This window comes from Hyperolius riggenbachi, chromosome 2 (genome assembly GCF_040937935.1).
Source record: "Hyperolius riggenbachi isolate aHypRig1 chromosome 2, aHypRig1.pri, whole genome shotgun sequence".
NCBI lineage: Eukaryota > Metazoa > Chordata > Amphibia > Anura > Hyperoliidae > Hyperolius > Hyperolius riggenbachi.
The window spans coordinates 180,606,410-180,623,774 of record NC_090647.1 but is presented as its reverse complement, the minus strand read 5'-3'; the positions used below and the strand labels follow the sequence as shown (position 1 = coordinate 180,623,774).

Sequence of the window (17,365 nt, the reverse complement as noted above, 5' to 3'; positions counted from 1 at the left end):
TCGCTTACTTCTGCCCTGGTTTTAGATCTGCTTTTTTTCAAGCGATTAACTATATTTAGAGAAACGTCCCTCTACGATGAGTTTCTGTCATTATGTCTTTTAGAGCTGCTGTGTTGCAAACCTATTTTGCAATGAACAAAATGTTCCCAAGAAGTCGCATTCTGCCAAGAAACTGCCCAGCTAAGTTCTGTGTAAAAACCTGAAGACTCCAGAGAACAAGGATTCTCCCAGCTAAAGAGAGCATTAGAGCTTGTCTGTGTTTGTTCTGAAACAAAATCTATTAGGAGCTATTCAAACTGATTGAAAGGGCCAACAAGGCTGAATAAATAATAAAAGACGGAGGGGTTTTTGATACAAAAGAAATTCTGAAAGTGTTTTGACTCCTATTGCCAGACAAAATTTGCTTCGGGCTTTTCATTTTATTTGAAATGACAGATTGTAAAGGAAGGTTATCATTCACAGGTGATTTACAGGCATTGTCATGAAACGAAGATTAGGGAGAAAATGCCGTTTGAATAGTCAGCGATTACTATAGAACAAGTTTGGCCAGATAAACAGGACTGCTGAATACCTCAAGGCCATTTGAGACATATTAAACAAAGCTTTGTTAAATTGCATTGCACAGTACTATCTTATTAATTTAGGATTTGCTTTGAAGGTAACTTAGTGTAATAATAGTGTTTTAAAGATTAAACAGATTAAAAAAAAAAGCTATTCTTACCAAAGGAAAATAAAAATAAAAATATAAAAGCCACACTACAAGTTATAAAAGGTTTTGGAATAGGTTAGTAACAGAAAAACAAAAATGGAGGCCTGTGCACTAAGAGTCTTTGTATGCACTGTTCAAACATCGCTTGATTAATGAAACCTACACTTGTTAAAGTTAATTAGAGCAGTCATTAGGAATTGTACAAGTTCCATGAATAATTTAGAGTTAGTCTGGCATATCACTTACTTTTCAGGGTTTAGCTCGACACCTAAAAGGGATCATGCTCAAATGCTTACATCAACCAGTATTTATTCCAGGTTCATATGTCAAAAATGGCTTAAACATATAGATTTAAACTTTAGAATGGTAGGTCTGAGGCTTCTTTGGAAAATCCCACACAATAAGATTCTTTCAAGCAGCAAACTTCTTGTGTGCAGGGCTGCAGAGACGGCCAAAAGAATAGGTTATTGCTAATCCCATAAATTAGCCATGATCTCTGCTGAGCCAAGGTTAGCAGATAAAGGAATGACTCAATATCTGTGGGACTCTGTATAGCAATATGTTTAAGCTAGGATTATGAAAACACATATTGCTCAGAAGAGTTTTGTTTAGCATGGTAACAGTCTGCTAAACAGACCTTTGTTCTACTTCTTTTATTTTTTTACAGTGGCTGTTAGAGATAACTGCTCCAATTATCAAAGCTAGGGTTTCCATAGCAACCTCTGGCATTCATATACCCTCTGCATACACATAAAAAACAACCATTTTAAATAAACTGCCTAAAAGAAGGGGAGGTGCACTACTGAAGTTCATTTGCCTGATTTGTGTTGGTAAACTGACTACAAACATTACATGACAGTTGGGTGGCCCAGAACAATGCAAAAACTTAATCTCTGATGAAATCCTCCTTTGGAGACAATGAAGTGTGTTTACATGAACTGATGAGATCCTTATCACCATTAGTCAGAGGATCAAAAAAGACTATCAGCCAATAAATTCCAAAACAGCTAGAAGGACTTTGCTCAGCAAGTATGCCCCAAGGATATAGACCCAAGTGACAGCAGTCTGAGATCCACCAGATCGACCACCAGATAGAGTCCTCTCTGATCTAATCTGACCAGAGAGCAATCTATTACCTGTCTACACTCTGCACACTAAAATCAACCTGGCGCTGTTGCCTTCAGCCTGCCTCCCCCTCACCAATGGTATATTGTTCCCCAGGCCTGTGGTGAGTGTGGAAGCTGCTGGCACAAGTCCTTTAGAATCTTCTCTCCATCGACGTGGATGCCAGTACTCCGTAACCTACCTCATGTACATGACATCAATACATGAGACTGGATTACGGGGTACAAGTGCCTCACATGGCAATAGAGGAGAGAAGAAGTGGAATAGTTGCGCAACTTACAACGGGCCTGGAGAGGGGACACCGACCTGGGGTTCATCGCTCATTGGAATATCAATGAACCAAGCCTTTTTGAGTGAGAGAATTCCAGCATGCCATATTGATTGACAGACATATTGACAGAAATTAGTCAAAACAATCAATTATGCGGCCATGTTTGGGAATTGATCTCTGCCAGATTTAACATCATGATTCAAGCAGCCATAAATTAATTTTTATTTAATTATATAGCACTGACATATTATGCAGCGCTGTACAGAGTATATTGTCTTGTTACTAACTGTCCCTCAGAGGGGCTCACAATCTAGTCCCTACCATAGTCATATGTCAAAGTATGTATCGTGTAGTGCATGTCTAGGGCCAATCTAGAGGAAAGCCAATTAACTTATCTGTATGTTTTTGGGGTGTGGGAGGAAACCGGAGTGTCCCGGATCAAACCCACGCAGACAAGGGGAGAACATACAAACGCCATGAAGATGTTGACCTGACTGGGATTCGAACCCGGGGACTACGCCACCTTGCTGCCCCAATTAATGCCGCAAATTGAGTAATGTTGGAGTACCTTTACTGAATACTGGACACTCATCATAGTGGGTACTTTTAGCATGCACTGTAGGACGGAGCAGTGCTTTTCAGCACTGCTAGATTTGGGCGCAGCCAGCGCCACCATAGACTATAATGGGAATCAGTCTATAGCGACGCTCAATGAGTAACGTCGGCGCCGTCAGAAGACGGAGCCGAAGTTGCTTAAAAAAAAACAATAATTTGGCCTCCAGCAATCACTGGAAGCTGAATTATATCATTCCCCCACTATCCATGGCGGCCTGGAGGGGGAATAGTAATTAACACGGCCCGGACTTGTGCAGAAGCAGGATCAGCCATATAACAGCTGTATCCTGCGCCCAACTCTACCTGCGCCATTTTCATATGTATGCCAGTAGGAACCATTTCCCATACTCACATAAAATGATGTGAACTATGATATTATACTCAGTACATGGAAATATAAAGGTTACCCAGGAGGAACTTTTCAGCTTGGTTTTTGTCTAGGTTTAGTATCCCCAGGGTAGGTTAGACTTTTTACCTCACACACTGTCTAAATAACTCTGGCATCTGAAAATGGATATCTGATGTGTTCTTCTTCTCTACATTATCAGTAGCCAGTGTAGCATGAGATTATTTTGTATTATGTTAGCCTAAAAGCAATAAAAACAAACAAAAAAACACACACACAAAAAAAAACCCCACAAAATGGAACTAATACCACTGACTGGCTAAGTAAAATAGACTATGTAAAATGCATGATTTTAGGTAGTATTCATTTTCTTTTTAGAGCATAGACCAATCTAGAGATTGATGCTTCAGTGCCATGTTCCAGCTCTTATTACGTGGACAGACTTCAAAGACCTTTACATCTTCTTTGACTGGCTTGGCATTTAAGATAGTAAAGACTGTGCCTTTATATGACACTGTAGCTTGGCCCCTCTGAGGAAATATTTGGCTGAAAAAACAAACCAGTCTTCTTCTGGCAATAAGGTGGCACCAAGCAGGGTTTTTGCCCCACACATCTCCATTGACATAAATACTTGGAAAGTCTAAAGATTTATAATTTAGCCAAAATTACTTCTCCAAACACAGTCACCTGTGAACACCCTATGATCATGAGTTCCACTGTCAAATTAATGATCAATATGAATTAAGTTTACCGTAATGACCTAAATAGTATTGAAAGAAGAGTTGGTCAATAAGATGGTAATAATTTTGAGTAGACTCAAATTTTACATTTCTTTTAAAATGTAAGCATTTTGGAATTGTTCCAATCAAATGCAGTGAGTGGCTGATAATTTTGATTGCCAATTTATTCAGTTTTGGTATTAATCTAAAGTCAAATTTATCAGCCACTCACTGGATTTACGAGGGCGCAATTCTATGCAACACTTTTAAAGGAATACTGTAGGGGGTCAGGGGAAAATTAGTTGAACTTACCCGGGGCTTCTAACGGTCCCCCGCAGACATCCTGTGCCCGCACAGCCACTCACCGATGCTCTGGCCCCGCCTCCGGTTCACTTCTGGAATTTAAGACTTTAAAGTCTGAAAACCACTGTGTCTGCGTTGCCGTGTCCTTGCTCCCGCTGATGTCATCAGAAACTTACTGTGCAGGCACAGACCATACTGGGCTTGTGCTATACACTCCTGGTGATGTTAGTGGGAGCAAGGACACGGCAACGCAGACACAGTCATTTTCAGACTTTCAAGTCTGAAATTCCAGAAGTGAACCGGAGGCGGGGCTGGAGCATCGGTGAGTGGCTGCGCGGGCACAGGATGTCTGCAGGGGACTGTTAGAAGCCCCGGGTAAGTTCAACTCATTTTCCCCTGACCTTCCTACAGTATTCCTTTAACAACAGTCCAAAAACTGCACTTAATTATTCCAGTCTAGTAGTTTACCAAAATTAGTTTTCTACTGGCTACTTTGTATTACAGCACACACACCTAGCACCTTGTCATTAAACAAGCCCAGTATGAGATTATCCAACACAAGGGGAGAAGAACCTAACAGGTGAAAGCCAGCACTTTGATTATGTGTTTAGGTATTGCCCAAGCTGGTTGCCAAGGAGACAACTTCTAAAAGCTTTTAGTCCCAGGCCTTTTTAGCACATTAACAAAAACCGGTTTACATTCATAAGGGAACTTGAAAAAGGTAGCAACCTCAAATATCACCACAAAACAAATTACACCTAAATTCAAAGCAAAGTCGCAATATGTATTCCTACTGAACAGACCATCTCAAAAGGAAGAGTACTGCTTGCTCCTAGCCGCTTTCCCTATCTATAGTTCACTATCCACTTATATCAACATGAAAAGAAAAATGATGAATGAACTTACAAGGTCCACAAATAACAGAGTTATATTATGCAAGATCTGGAAGATCTGGAATCTGGAATGACCGTCTAAGAAACATCCTGCAATATATGTCCTCTAATTATGATCAAGATAGACTAAAAGTTACCTCAAATGCTCTAAGGTGTGGTCATTATCCAGCCATATTAGTTATTTGCATTATTGTCAAATATTGTCTAAAGGCCCCAGTGCAGGAATGGAGCGGCGCAGTAAGACCTGGGAAGCCTCTGAACTATTCAGAGCCTTCCCTCTACTGAGTAAACTATCTAAAGCTGGGAATATGTCATGAGATTTTTTGGCAGACAGATGGATTGATCAATAAGAAAAACGATTGAAAATAGATCGGACATTAAATCTGCTGAAAAATCTCATTGTGTACTCCCAGCGTAATGTGTTTTTTTTTCCCATCTTGCTTTCAGGTACTCTTTAAGATAGATAAACACTCTAAACACTGCTTGTCCAAAACGATTACTCCTGATTGTTTCGGGAGTTACTTTTTTGATTGATCACTGTTCAGTTTGAGCTCAGTAGAGGTGTATGTGTGAGTGTGTGTGTGTGTGTGTGTGTGTGTTTAGGGATGTGCATCACGATGTTCAGGGACACCTGTACACACTTCAGATTTTTTGGCTGTCAAAATCACTAATAATCATTTCAACCAAGGAAAAGTAAGGTGCATGCTTATGGTTAATTCCAGAATAAAATATTGGAGAGACAAGGTTTTTTTTGTCCCAGAAAGATAGTGTAAATTAATACTAGGAATGATCAATGATATGCAAATTTGTATGCAAATATATGCAGCTGAAAAATGGACCAATCAATTTAAACCTGGTTTAAATTGATTGGTCTATTTTCAAACTGCATACATTTGCATCAACTCAGAAAAAAATGCATATCATTGATCACCCCTAAATAATACATGAGGTCTATAAAAAGGAGTTTGTGAGTTCCAATAACACTATAGGACTTAAAGCCCTCTTATTGTAAAGAGATGGGGCTTAGATGAAAGGGTGCCATCATTCCTATGATCCATGGACCGCATGATCTCTAAATATGGCCCTGCTAGTCCAGCCCAGTAAAAAGTTTGTTCTTTGAGTAAATTAAATATTAAAGAAAAAAGAAATGAGTGGAAAACTATTTTAAAAATAAAGAGGGACAAATGTAGAACTAGGTGATAAAATTTAACAGTTTCTGTGAACAATCTGTCCAAACAAATTAGCCCTGAATGAGTGACTTGAAGTGAAAAAAAGTACCAAACACACAAACTTCAAAAAGGGAAGGTTTCTATGAATAATATTTACTCAGCCATTAAAATGAACAATAAATGCACATACCTGTGTGTGTTCTCAGGTGAGCTTTCAAATGGGATGACTTTGTATACACCTTTGTGCAGCCTGGAATAGGAAAACAAAAGAAGGGCATGCTGAATACAATCAAACCGGCAAATAGCTTCTTAAGTCTAAAGACTAAAAAAAAAAAAAATGTCAACGGGTTCCTAAAATTAGAGCAGACCTCACCGGTGGTCAGAAAACAAGACGTGAAAAACTGCACAGTCTATAGAAATGTATCACACATACTGGGAGACATTCCTTCACCGCCCCAAATAGGAACAAAAAGAAAGACGGCCTTTCATTAATGTTCCAACAGATGTAGTTTGTCAGATCCAGAGTATATTTATTCCTATTAAGCTGACTTATTTATCAGAGTTATTCCTAGCCACACATATTCATCTGCATTCTTGCATTCTAAAAATACCTGGGGAGATTCCAGAATCACAAAGTGCAGCACAGTTTATCGTTACTTGGCTAGTGCCAAAAGGAAAGTCGGGATTGCTACATGAAAATATTACTGCATTCATTCCTGGGGCTATTATTATCATTGTTCGCTTTCCACGATTCAAAACGCTATGTCACGGTGCCTTCAATCTTTGTTAGTCTGCTTCAGTGGAGCAAAGAAAACCAGCATGATTTATTAATTAATTGTGACATCACATATAAAAGGTATAGGATATCTCAATGTGACCTTTCCCATGAAAAAAATAAAATAAAGAACACAAAGTCAAACGGTAAATTACACAGATATAACAACGGTGATGACATTTGTATTTGTACCATAAACAAAGCTTTGGTCTTTCACTGAACAGCAAACAGACCCTTGACTGCAGAGCACGTTTTTACGCCACACACTTTGAAAAGAACCAGGAAGCTGAAACAGCTACAAATATTCCCATCTACTTAGGAGAATTAGTATCCTGGAAAGCACAAGTTACAGAACATCATTATTCAGTATACAGTCATCTGTAAGATGTTCTGCACAGCCGAGAAATCGTTTATGCATAACTTGGCTCTCGGCTGTAGTTTTAGGATTAATTATAATTTTTAAGACTTTATTCTGATTTATTATATCATATATTAAAGTGAGGTTTCGACATCTGTCCATTTTATTCATTGTATTAAATTGCTGTTTTAAAAACCAAATTAAACTACCACACATACATATATGGATTTGGATTCTGGATACTTGTACTTCTTGCTCCTTCAGTTCCTGTGGCAAGGTACACACGTAAAGAGAACCTGAGATCAAGTAACCATAAGAATTTATACTTACCTAGGATTTCCTCCCAACTCAGGTAAAAATAGTGCTAATAATAGTCCAATAACTGGAAGCTAAACTACTTCCAGCAATAACTGGAAGCCGAACTATGTCTTACACCAGCATCCACGGCGACCTGGAGGGGGAATAGTAAATAATGCCGCAGGGACTTTTACAGGAGCGGGGCGAGACATTTTTCAGATTCACTCTGTTCCCAAATTTCCCGACGCCTTAATTACATGTATGCCTTCATCCAGTAGTCCGTAGGCTTCCTCAGTATCCATCCAGTCCTCCGCTGTCTGTCTTGGTCTACTGCGTATGTGCGGCCCCGACTGCGTGCCTCCTAGGTCATGACCCATGGCCAAGAGTGTTCTGCGCAGTTACAAGCCTCAGGCACAGAATTCTCCTGGCTATGGATGCACGACCAAGGACCTGTGCGCCCAGGGCCACACATATGCAGCCCTGCAAGGGGAAGTCCCAGGTAATTATAAATCTTTATGTTTTGCTTGATCCCAGGAGCTCTTTAAGATTTGCGGCACCCAGGAATGGTAATTTTGCCTGAGGAAAACCTTTAGTGTGTACAGGTGTCCCTGATGTAACGGTCCTTCCGTATAGCTAAGGCAGATAGCGCTTGCAAAGAAAGGAAGTTCCCACAGTGTGATTCCAATTATGTGTCAACCCCCTCCTCTATCCATAGAGCAGAACATGGCTGGGAGCCAATTAGATTGTCAGCATAGTGCTTGTTATAAGGAACTGTTGTATGTATGGAAAGGTGTAAGTGGCTTAACATGTCACATTTCCAGGTTGTACACAAACATGCCCTCCTGACCCAAAGCAACTCCCCCATGTCCATGCTAAGACCTAGTAAAATAGCTGATCTTCATGTAGAGGAAAGGACTACTACAGAGTGGTGACAATGGCAGTGGCAGTCACCATCATAGCAGACTCGTTTTATGCTTAACATTTTAAAACTACATACACATGATTGATTTTTGTTGATCGAAATTAATCTTTGTGATTGTCTCATACAATATGCCATAATTTCACTGGCATCCCCATCTACAATCCACAGTGCTGGATTGATCTCCGGCAACTGCTATTGAAGTTACCTCAGCAAGGTACCTTCTGTGCCTCTTCCCCCATCCCCTCTTTATAAAGGGGGAGGTCTTCGGCACTAGAAAAATCACCATACTTTCTGTTTAAGGGCCCAGCTACATCTTATCTTTCCTAAAACTTAGAACTAGCCTATATTTCAGAACATCACTGGCAATACATCAGTGTGATGCTAAGGGGCAATGGAGGAAGGGGGAGGGGCAACTGCACAATGCAAGACAGAGTGCCTTGAAGTGGGCGGGGTAAGGAGGGAAACAATGGGCTTGGGTGTTGCTGTTGCTAAATATTTTAGTGTGCCAAATCTTTATGCAAAGTTACCAGACATCTGTACACAGGCAAATGTCTTGACCAAGACAATCCTGAATGGTTAGTTTGGATGAGTGTCTACCTAGCTTATGTGTGCTTTGCATGGTGTGCAGTGATAGATACCCTCCAAGGACACCTTATCAATAATACATTTGAAAACTGCAGACCATGCTAGTAATGTTATGAGCTGTAACACTGTTTATTTCTGTGTATAACTTTAAAAACAATATTTGCTATTTTGTGTGCAGGCTCTGTTGAGTTGTGTCCTGATTCTTCCCTTATCTAACAAAGACAGAGTCTGATTGAAAATAAAAGACTCACTTTGTTCTCACTGTAGTTTTCATAATATTAAAAAATAAGACACAGGACTAATTCTGAACATCCACGTTGGCACTTTCTTGGGCAAATAGAGAGCAACGCATTTTGAGTGTAACATTTTCTTTGTTGTGGTAGGAGTGTGGTACTTTTTTTTTCTTTTTTTATAAGTAAAGATATTTTATAAGGTAGATTTGCACACTTGAGTCAAGTGAAGTGTGATTTAACTACTCATGAATGTTTAAAAATATATCTACGACAATAAAAAAAAAATACTTTACACTTATAGATCCTGCAATAAAAAAACATGACTTAACAAGCTGTACATTTTGATTGAAATGATAAACTTTAAACATCCCCTAGGCCAAAGCTTTACAATATTTCTAAGATATCCACAGAGTCAAAATAGTTTTTGGATATAGATGGCTTTAGTGAAGTTATACAGCAATATGACCACGTAAGGGCTATAAAGAATATGACCACATAAGAGCTATAAAGGATATGACCACGGAAGGACTATAAACATTATAACCATGTCAGGGCTATAAACTCAACCAATGCAATCTGCGAGATCAGCCGACTGACCTGAACTTTGGATGTGGCTATAAAATGGATTTACTAAAGGTCTGACCTTTTAGCAGTAAGGATGAGACAATTGGGCCTATGGGCCATTTTTATGACAATACATTCTTTTATGCCTAGGTATAGACTATTTGTATATGCATTTTAGATGTCTGAAATGAGGGGAGGCAGTCATCTACATTCAATGTGGCTTACAGCTAGTCTCACAACTAACCATTTAAGTAGAGATGCTAAAAATATTCACTATCAAAAGTGAAGGAAAAAGTATAACAATTTATCAGTGTATCTATATTTTAGGATCCCCTCATGTTCAAAGTCTCCCCCATTAAACAAAAAGGCCTTGGTTGTGTGTTTGAACCCTCTCTAATGGTAGCCACAAATGTATAATTTTTTTAAGTTTAAGTCCTGCTAGATTTGATTACTTCGATCAAAATCAGCCAGAAATCTGTGCCCTTACATGTCCAATTCTAATTTCAATTAAAAAAAAAATTATGTTAAAGCAGTAGGATCAGCCATACTATGCCAGGGAAAAAAAACACATATATAAGTAGATAAATACTTGATCTACTTACATAACACATGTATTATACTGTCCACTGTTATAATACTGTTATATAGTAAATCACGAGAATTCTGTTAGTGGTGAGGGCCATGTCTTTTGCCCACAGTAAAGGCTAACTCGTGATGTCAGTTCTGCCCTTTACTTTTTTTCTTGTCTCCTCCAATCACTGAGTCAACTCAGCCTTGCTTGTAAACACAAGTGAGTAGGGGATCTGGTTTCAGATAAGCAGCAGACAGGGAAATAAAGGGAAGAGGAGGAATATATTATAGATAAAAAGAACCCCCAGCATGCAATTCTTTGGCACGACTACTAAAGAGCCAGTGCTCCTAAGGTATATGATAACTCCAAATCATAACAGCAGAAAATGTTTTGAAAGTTTTGAATGCAGGATTAGCATCTTTATCACTTAATACACTCAGACCAGTTGTTGTTGAAATTAGATTTTTATAGTGACGATACCGCTTTAATAGTGGGCAGATGGCGGCCCAAAGTGTTGCACTGCAATTAGATCAATTTTCAATAGATTTCCTGCTGAATTCTATTGAAAAATCACCATACAGTGTGTGGTAGGAATCAGATTCCAATCCGAGGGAGATTGATCATTTGGGTGACAATTAGTGTGTGGCTAGCTAAACACTGAACTAAAGAGGACAGAGTCCTCTTGCATTCACTTGACTGGAGGAGAGGCGGAGGAGTGGGCTCCTCCCATATGAGTCATTTTGCAGTGTGACTCAATCTCATGTCAGAACTACATTTGTCCTCCACCTGTTGTCTACAAATGGAAATAGGAACCTGAAAACTTTAAATATTTCATATTTAGCCAAATAGAAAAATAAAGATTTAGAGCCAGTTCACATGGGCTTCTAGCAGCGTCCCTTTTGCCAGCATCTTGTTTAGGGCTTGCGGTGGCTTCCCACCGCGATCAACGCTTTTCATCTCCGGCTCCGCGGGTGGATGCGATAACACGAAGGTAATCAACCCTGGAGTCCAGGGTTGCCTAGAATTACTGGGAAAATCAGGATTGAAGCGCAGCGTTTGTGCAAACAGCGGTAAACGATACACGCCGCCCAATACAAATTCCCCCAAATCACTTGAATCGGAGCGTTTAATGACGAATCCCGGGCGCTGACGGTAAACGCCCGCCAAGTGTCTGTGTGAACCGGCTCAACTGAACAATATAATTACTAAAACATATACATTCCCTTTAAGTCTAACACAAAAATATAAAATGTGTTTTATGTATGTTATCTTTTCATGCAGAGTTAGGTGCGGACTGGGAGGTTATGCACTGTATGCAGACAGCCTGTACTGCAAGGCACACTGCTGTCATAGTAAGGGGCTTTCAGGTACCGCGGAATGGACAAAGGTGATTCTGCAAAAATCCTGGGAAAAGGAGCACAAGAAAGACCTCAGCTGTGCGATTAGCTTTATCCATAGACCAATTAATCAGCAGAGTTGAGGGACAGGAAGAATAGTGTAGTCCCTTTCCTGGTGATGTAGCCTGAGAGCTAGACAACAATCTAAATAAGGTGAAAAGACTATCCATTTATATAGCGTATGTATAGCTGGCCATACAGGCAATTAATCACTCTATGAAGCTACACGCCACATCGATCATGTTTCAATTGATTTGTGGCAAATATTGATCAAAATTACAATCAGACAGTAAATTTCAATTGATCAGACACAGCGGTAGAGTGACCACCCATAGCGTTTATCTAGAACCCTGTTTTACAGTAGAATTTCAAACACTGCACTGAGTAAAAAATAAATAAAAATAACCCCTTAACCTCTGCAGAGTCAGAAAGCCATGGGTCCCAGATCCATAGAACGTAAACTTGCCATTAAGGCAAGTCTGGATGATGTCCTAAAAATGCTACTTTTCTGGCTGCAAAGTGGATCTGTGAATTACTCTGAATTAACGAATTTCTAGATGCTGTTCTAGCACTTTGAGCTTCTAGATCTGCATACTTGTTCCAGATCAGTCATTCAGTATTATAGCCTGAGGATTAGCATTACTGTCAATATAGATAATACGGTTAGATAAACTGCAAGACCAGTGTCGTATTTGTCAGGACATCAGTTGTAGTAAATCATGCTTTATAATTTGCTCATCATTGTTAGAAATGATGCAGGGTAGACACACGCTGTATCTCTGTGACACGCACAATGATATCTGAGACAGTGAGATCTTTGCAGTGTAGGACCATCACAACGGGACTTCATAAACAAGTCAGACTTCACACACCACAATTCATAATATCCATACATCTAAAATCAGGCCAACAGTATAGAAATACATAGCAGGGCGTTTTCTTATACTGTGGCCAACTTTCGCTAATGTCTTACCAGGATAATCACAATAGTGAATTCGTCTTTTCTCCAGGTCTGGGTTGTTTCTGCGGTTGTAGCGAACCGGCTGAATTGTAACCGTTGTCATTTGCACTTGGGTAGGCAAAGCTGGGTTGTGGATAGCCATCTTAGAAGCTATTGTGGCTGCGTAGGAAGGAGGAGGGTTCATACCCTGAAGCAGTTCTACCTGACGGTCTGGGCTACCAGGCTCTGAGCTGGGAGGTGATGGTGGGAAGTAGGTTCCTTCTTGTTGCTGCTGCAGGAATTGCCCATGCATGCCATATGTACACTGGTGAATGCCCTGAAATTGCTTCATTACAGTCTGTGTTGCAGTGCTGAATCCAGTTAAATCTGTGGGTAAGGAAGCATTGCTAATAGTGTCCATGACTGGGGTTTGGTTTGTGGAGTTCAAGTCTATATCTGTGGAGCTTAACAGCTGGTACAGCTGACCATGCTGGGGGTTGACTGGAATCTGGATATCCGGCTCTTGTTTAATGTAGATATTGGTTAGATCTGGGGTTTGGTGGTTGCTGAAGATGCTTGTGAATTCTGGAAGAGGCTGTGTGGCTGTAGCTTCGCTTTGCTGATTGAAAACAACAGGCTCTGTCTTAATGTGGGTGACTGTAGGCCTCTGAGCCTTATACAAGTTTGTTCTGAGATGAGTGATGTCTGGAAGGAAGACGTTCATGTTGATACTGTAAGGCATTCCATCAGCGTCGCTGAAGAACTGGTCGATACCTGAAGCGCTATCCCTACGGTATTTCTTTTGATCTTGCATCATGTTAACTTGGGCTTGATGGGGTGTGAGATATTTTTCCATTTCGCATCTAGTCTGGATATAAAAGAAAATAAAAATTGGTTATTTATATGAAATGCCAAACACGGCCATGCACTGTGAAGAAATGTTACAGACTACCCAGCAAGCTTGTGGTGAACCAGAACTTCTAGGAGATTGTAAGGCGCTACAAAGGACCAAAAAATGTACAACTTATCCTACTTATTAGAACCAAATCCCACTATTACAGAAAGATTATCTGAACCTAAATATGCAGTACTCTAAAATATTGGCTGTGCTCCAAAAAGTCTTCATGCAATTAAGTATATCAACTAAAATAAAGATTGGTGATTTGTTGTTATATTTCATTATCATTACCAAAGCCAGGTAAAGAATACTGAAGTTAAAACCTGACTGTTGGCAGGCACTCACCATGTCCCAATCCGCCTGCCTGCTCAGCCACACACCACTCATGCCTCATGCACAGGCAAGTAGATCCAACTACAGGACTATTCTGAGAGGCCTCTGTATGAACATGCCAGTTCATTTCTATGGACAAGGGAGGGAGGAGGAGGAGGAGATGTCCTGGAGCGGCCTTGTCTCAAGGAAAAACAATAGCACTTGGCCAAGAAAACTCAAACCGGCTGATTTCTGCCTGAGAAAGGTCAGGAGGTTGGGGGAAGTACAATCCGATCAGATAAGGCAACAATCATCTAATGTCCGTACGTACCTTCAACCTCTTAACCTTCTCGATAGTCACCTACCGATTAATACCTTCTCTGCTTGTGCCACAGCCACAATCAGAAGTATTAGCCACAGACACGACATTTTGATTGCAGAATGTTCACCACCTTTCCTGACATACAATCATTTTTAGCAGAAAAAAAAGGATTTTTTCTTTTTGTGATATTTCAAGTGAGATTTTAGTATCTACAGCAATCTTATTCCACAGTGATCAAGCTTCTCTTTTTACCAATGCAACTATTAATCTTCATTCAGAGGCTATTGGAGTAGGACTTAAACCTTATTTCAACAGAAATGAGGCTGCAAGCTCTAGGGGTTTATAAACTAGGCATAGGTGCTCACCAGACCCCAACCTGACAACACACAGTCATCAAGATGGTTGCCATCTTGCTATTGCAGTCAACATAATAGCCAGTCAGTGCAATTATAACCCCAGACCATAACATACAACTCAGCATGCAGATTATGGATAAGATACAATTACTAAAATATGTTCTTTAGGCCATCATGATGTACATGTTAATACAATAAGGACACATGCAAGACTGACAGTGCTTGACCAATATGTACACTCCGTATCCGAGAACACCTGCTTAGAGTATCACTAGCAATTAACAATTGTATTATCTGGACAAGAAACTTTTTTTTCTCCCTGTGCAGCAGTACCAGATATAACCCTATATAACTCAGCCACATACCAAACAAGATCTTACAATCACAAGTGGTGCATTGTAGGCCGTGGGTGGCTGCAGGCTGATATTACCAGCACAGTCATCAGCAAAACATTTATCATGTACTCTTCAATGGACAAATGCTACATTCCCTCCTGCACTGTAAAAATCTACAGTCATTCCTAATCCCCTCAGCATTCTCCAAAATGAATCAGCTGACAAATGGAAAACAAGTGTAATAATTCACTGGAAATCAGCAGCACCAGCATACAGAAGGCAAATATTCACTTCAAAACATTACAGTGAGTAGAAGCAGTTCCACAAAAGTAAGTTTTACAGCGTGTTGTTAAGTCAGTGCCTGCAGCTTTTGCATTAACAGGAAAAGACTTGTAGCTCTTTATTGTCAACATCACTTACACAGCGCAGCTATAAAAATTTAACCATTCCACTGCAATATTACTGTAAACATATAAAGTGCTCGGGCAAACAAAGAGCACTGACGTGTCTAATGGTGGAGATCTGTGGACTCTGTGACCCCTGGATCTCTCCACAGAGGTGAATGTAGGGATATAGCCCTGGATCACACCTGCCACAGCCCTAGCGTATCGCCTTCTATATACAGGCTTCATGATAAAAACAGTCATCCTGACGTGCAGCAACGTGCTAAATGGGGAATCTGAAGAGAAAACCTGGAAGTGGTTCACTCAGTTTGTGGTTAGTCCTTTCTGATTTTAGCTCGCCCAGCTGTTGTTTGCATGTGGATGTCACCCCAAGCCAGTCCGTGTTTTATTTCTGATGTGCAGGAGTGTGTGGGGGCGACTGCCATACAGTTGCTCTCGCATACTCATACTACTAGTATAGCAACAGCAGCAACCATGACAGCACCCTTGGCCAGGGAGTAGCCTGCACTGCCCCCACCCTGGCACAAGGTGGGCATTACTGCTTCTCCATCCCTGTTGACCTCTCCTACCTGGTGGATGTTTCCCACCTCCGGTGCTGAAATCCTGTTCTGACACCCAACATTAACCCCTTGCTGTCTGGGATCTGATCTTATACCCCCTCCCACTTCTTGGTGACTTATTTAACCCCTTCCTGGGGTGACAGTGTCCACTCTTGACAACCTTCCTCCTCATTCCTTTTTCTTGCCTTTAGCTGATGCCCCCTCCCCTCCTAAAACCTCCCCTGTTGTCTAACCCTTTATCTCCAAACTTCATGACTAGTAAGCAATAGTTCTAGTAAGAAACCTGAACCCCTTCCCACCTGGTGCCTCGCGATGCCCCCTGCTTGGAGGCTGCCCAGAACCCAACCCCAGAGCATAATCCACCAGGTAATATCCTCTCTCGAAACCCACCAAGACTGGACAGGTAGCCTATCTCCACTGCAGCGTGCTGATAAGGAACTGCCTGCGTGTAAGCAGAACCGTCCTGCTATTTACCTGCTTCTCCCCGCCCAGCACTGTACAGGACAAGCACTGGGCACAACACTGGCATGCCTATCCTCAGAAACTGCAGCGATCGCCTATAAAACAACCACATGTATGCTCCATACTATATGTATGTCTATGGAGCCGCGTGCAGTCCTTCTGCCAGTTCTGCACTGATGAGCCCTGCAGGGCGCATGCAGGACAGGTGTCTCCATGTGCCACCAGCCTGCCAGTCGCTGTCACCACTCACCTGCGCGATGTCATCGGGCAGCAGCCTGGGGCTCTTCATGTCCTCTGCAAACACTGGATCCCCCCTGCTAGTGGGCGGCTGCCCCCCGCTCCCCACTACAGGTTTCAGCTGGGTGAAGACAGGTTCGTCCAGGCGGCCCAGCCTGGTGCTCATGGTCAGCACGGTGGTGGCCATAGTGTGTCCAGGGAAGGTGGCGGTGAGATCAGCACGGGACAGCAGCACAAGCGGCGCCGCTGATCACAGCGGTGTGAGCGGAGCGGGGATGCTACCTGTACAGGGTGTGTACGGACACTTTATTCCGGGGCAGGACGGCGGGCGGCGCTCATGGGCAGCAGCGGCCAATGCGGGCTGTGGGCGGGGCCGCCGCTGTGTGGGTGTGAGGTGGACTCGGGCGGCCGGGGGCGGCGATAGACCTGCTGCAGTCTCCTCTGTAATACGCTTGTAATGAATCTGTAAGGAGCTGCTGCTGCTGCTGCTACTTCCATTTACAAGAACAAGAAACCGAAATGAACTTGTATAGAATAGAATGTGTAGTGCAATGAGCTGCTGCTGATCCACACGTGCTGCATGCCTGCCCTTCTCATTCTCACTAGACATACATGGTCCCAGCTTCTCCCTCAACTCTTTTATTATTCATGGCTGATGGGACGATCTGTCTTTATTCCTTTTGTTTA

The 17,365-nt window shown here is 41.5% G+C and overlaps 1 protein-coding gene across 2 annotated transcripts in view; it reads right to left on the bottom strand.

The window, feature by feature from the left end:
- The window catches only part of KLF5 (KLF transcription factor 5), a 28,564-nt gene extending 11,596 nt beyond the window's left edge, over positions 1 to 16,968 (bottom strand). Inside the window, exons 1-3 of one of the 2 annotated variants that reach the window (XM_068267852.1) lie at positions 16,692 to 16,968; positions 12,826 to 13,660; positions 6,341 to 6,400 (exon numbers count right to left, since the gene is read on the bottom strand). In XM_068267852.1, the coding sequence (XP_068123953.1) occupies positions 6,341 to 6,400; positions 12,826 to 13,660; positions 16,692 to 16,865 (1,069 nt within the window). In that variant the 5' untranslated portion in view covers positions 16,866 to 16,968. Of the gene's footprint in view, positions 1 to 6,340; positions 6,401 to 12,825; positions 13,661 to 14,035; positions 14,119 to 16,691 lie in introns of those variants that run through there. The other variant, XM_068267853.1, reaches the window with a different exon arrangement.
- Positions 16,969 to 17,365: the final 397 nt, after the last annotated feature.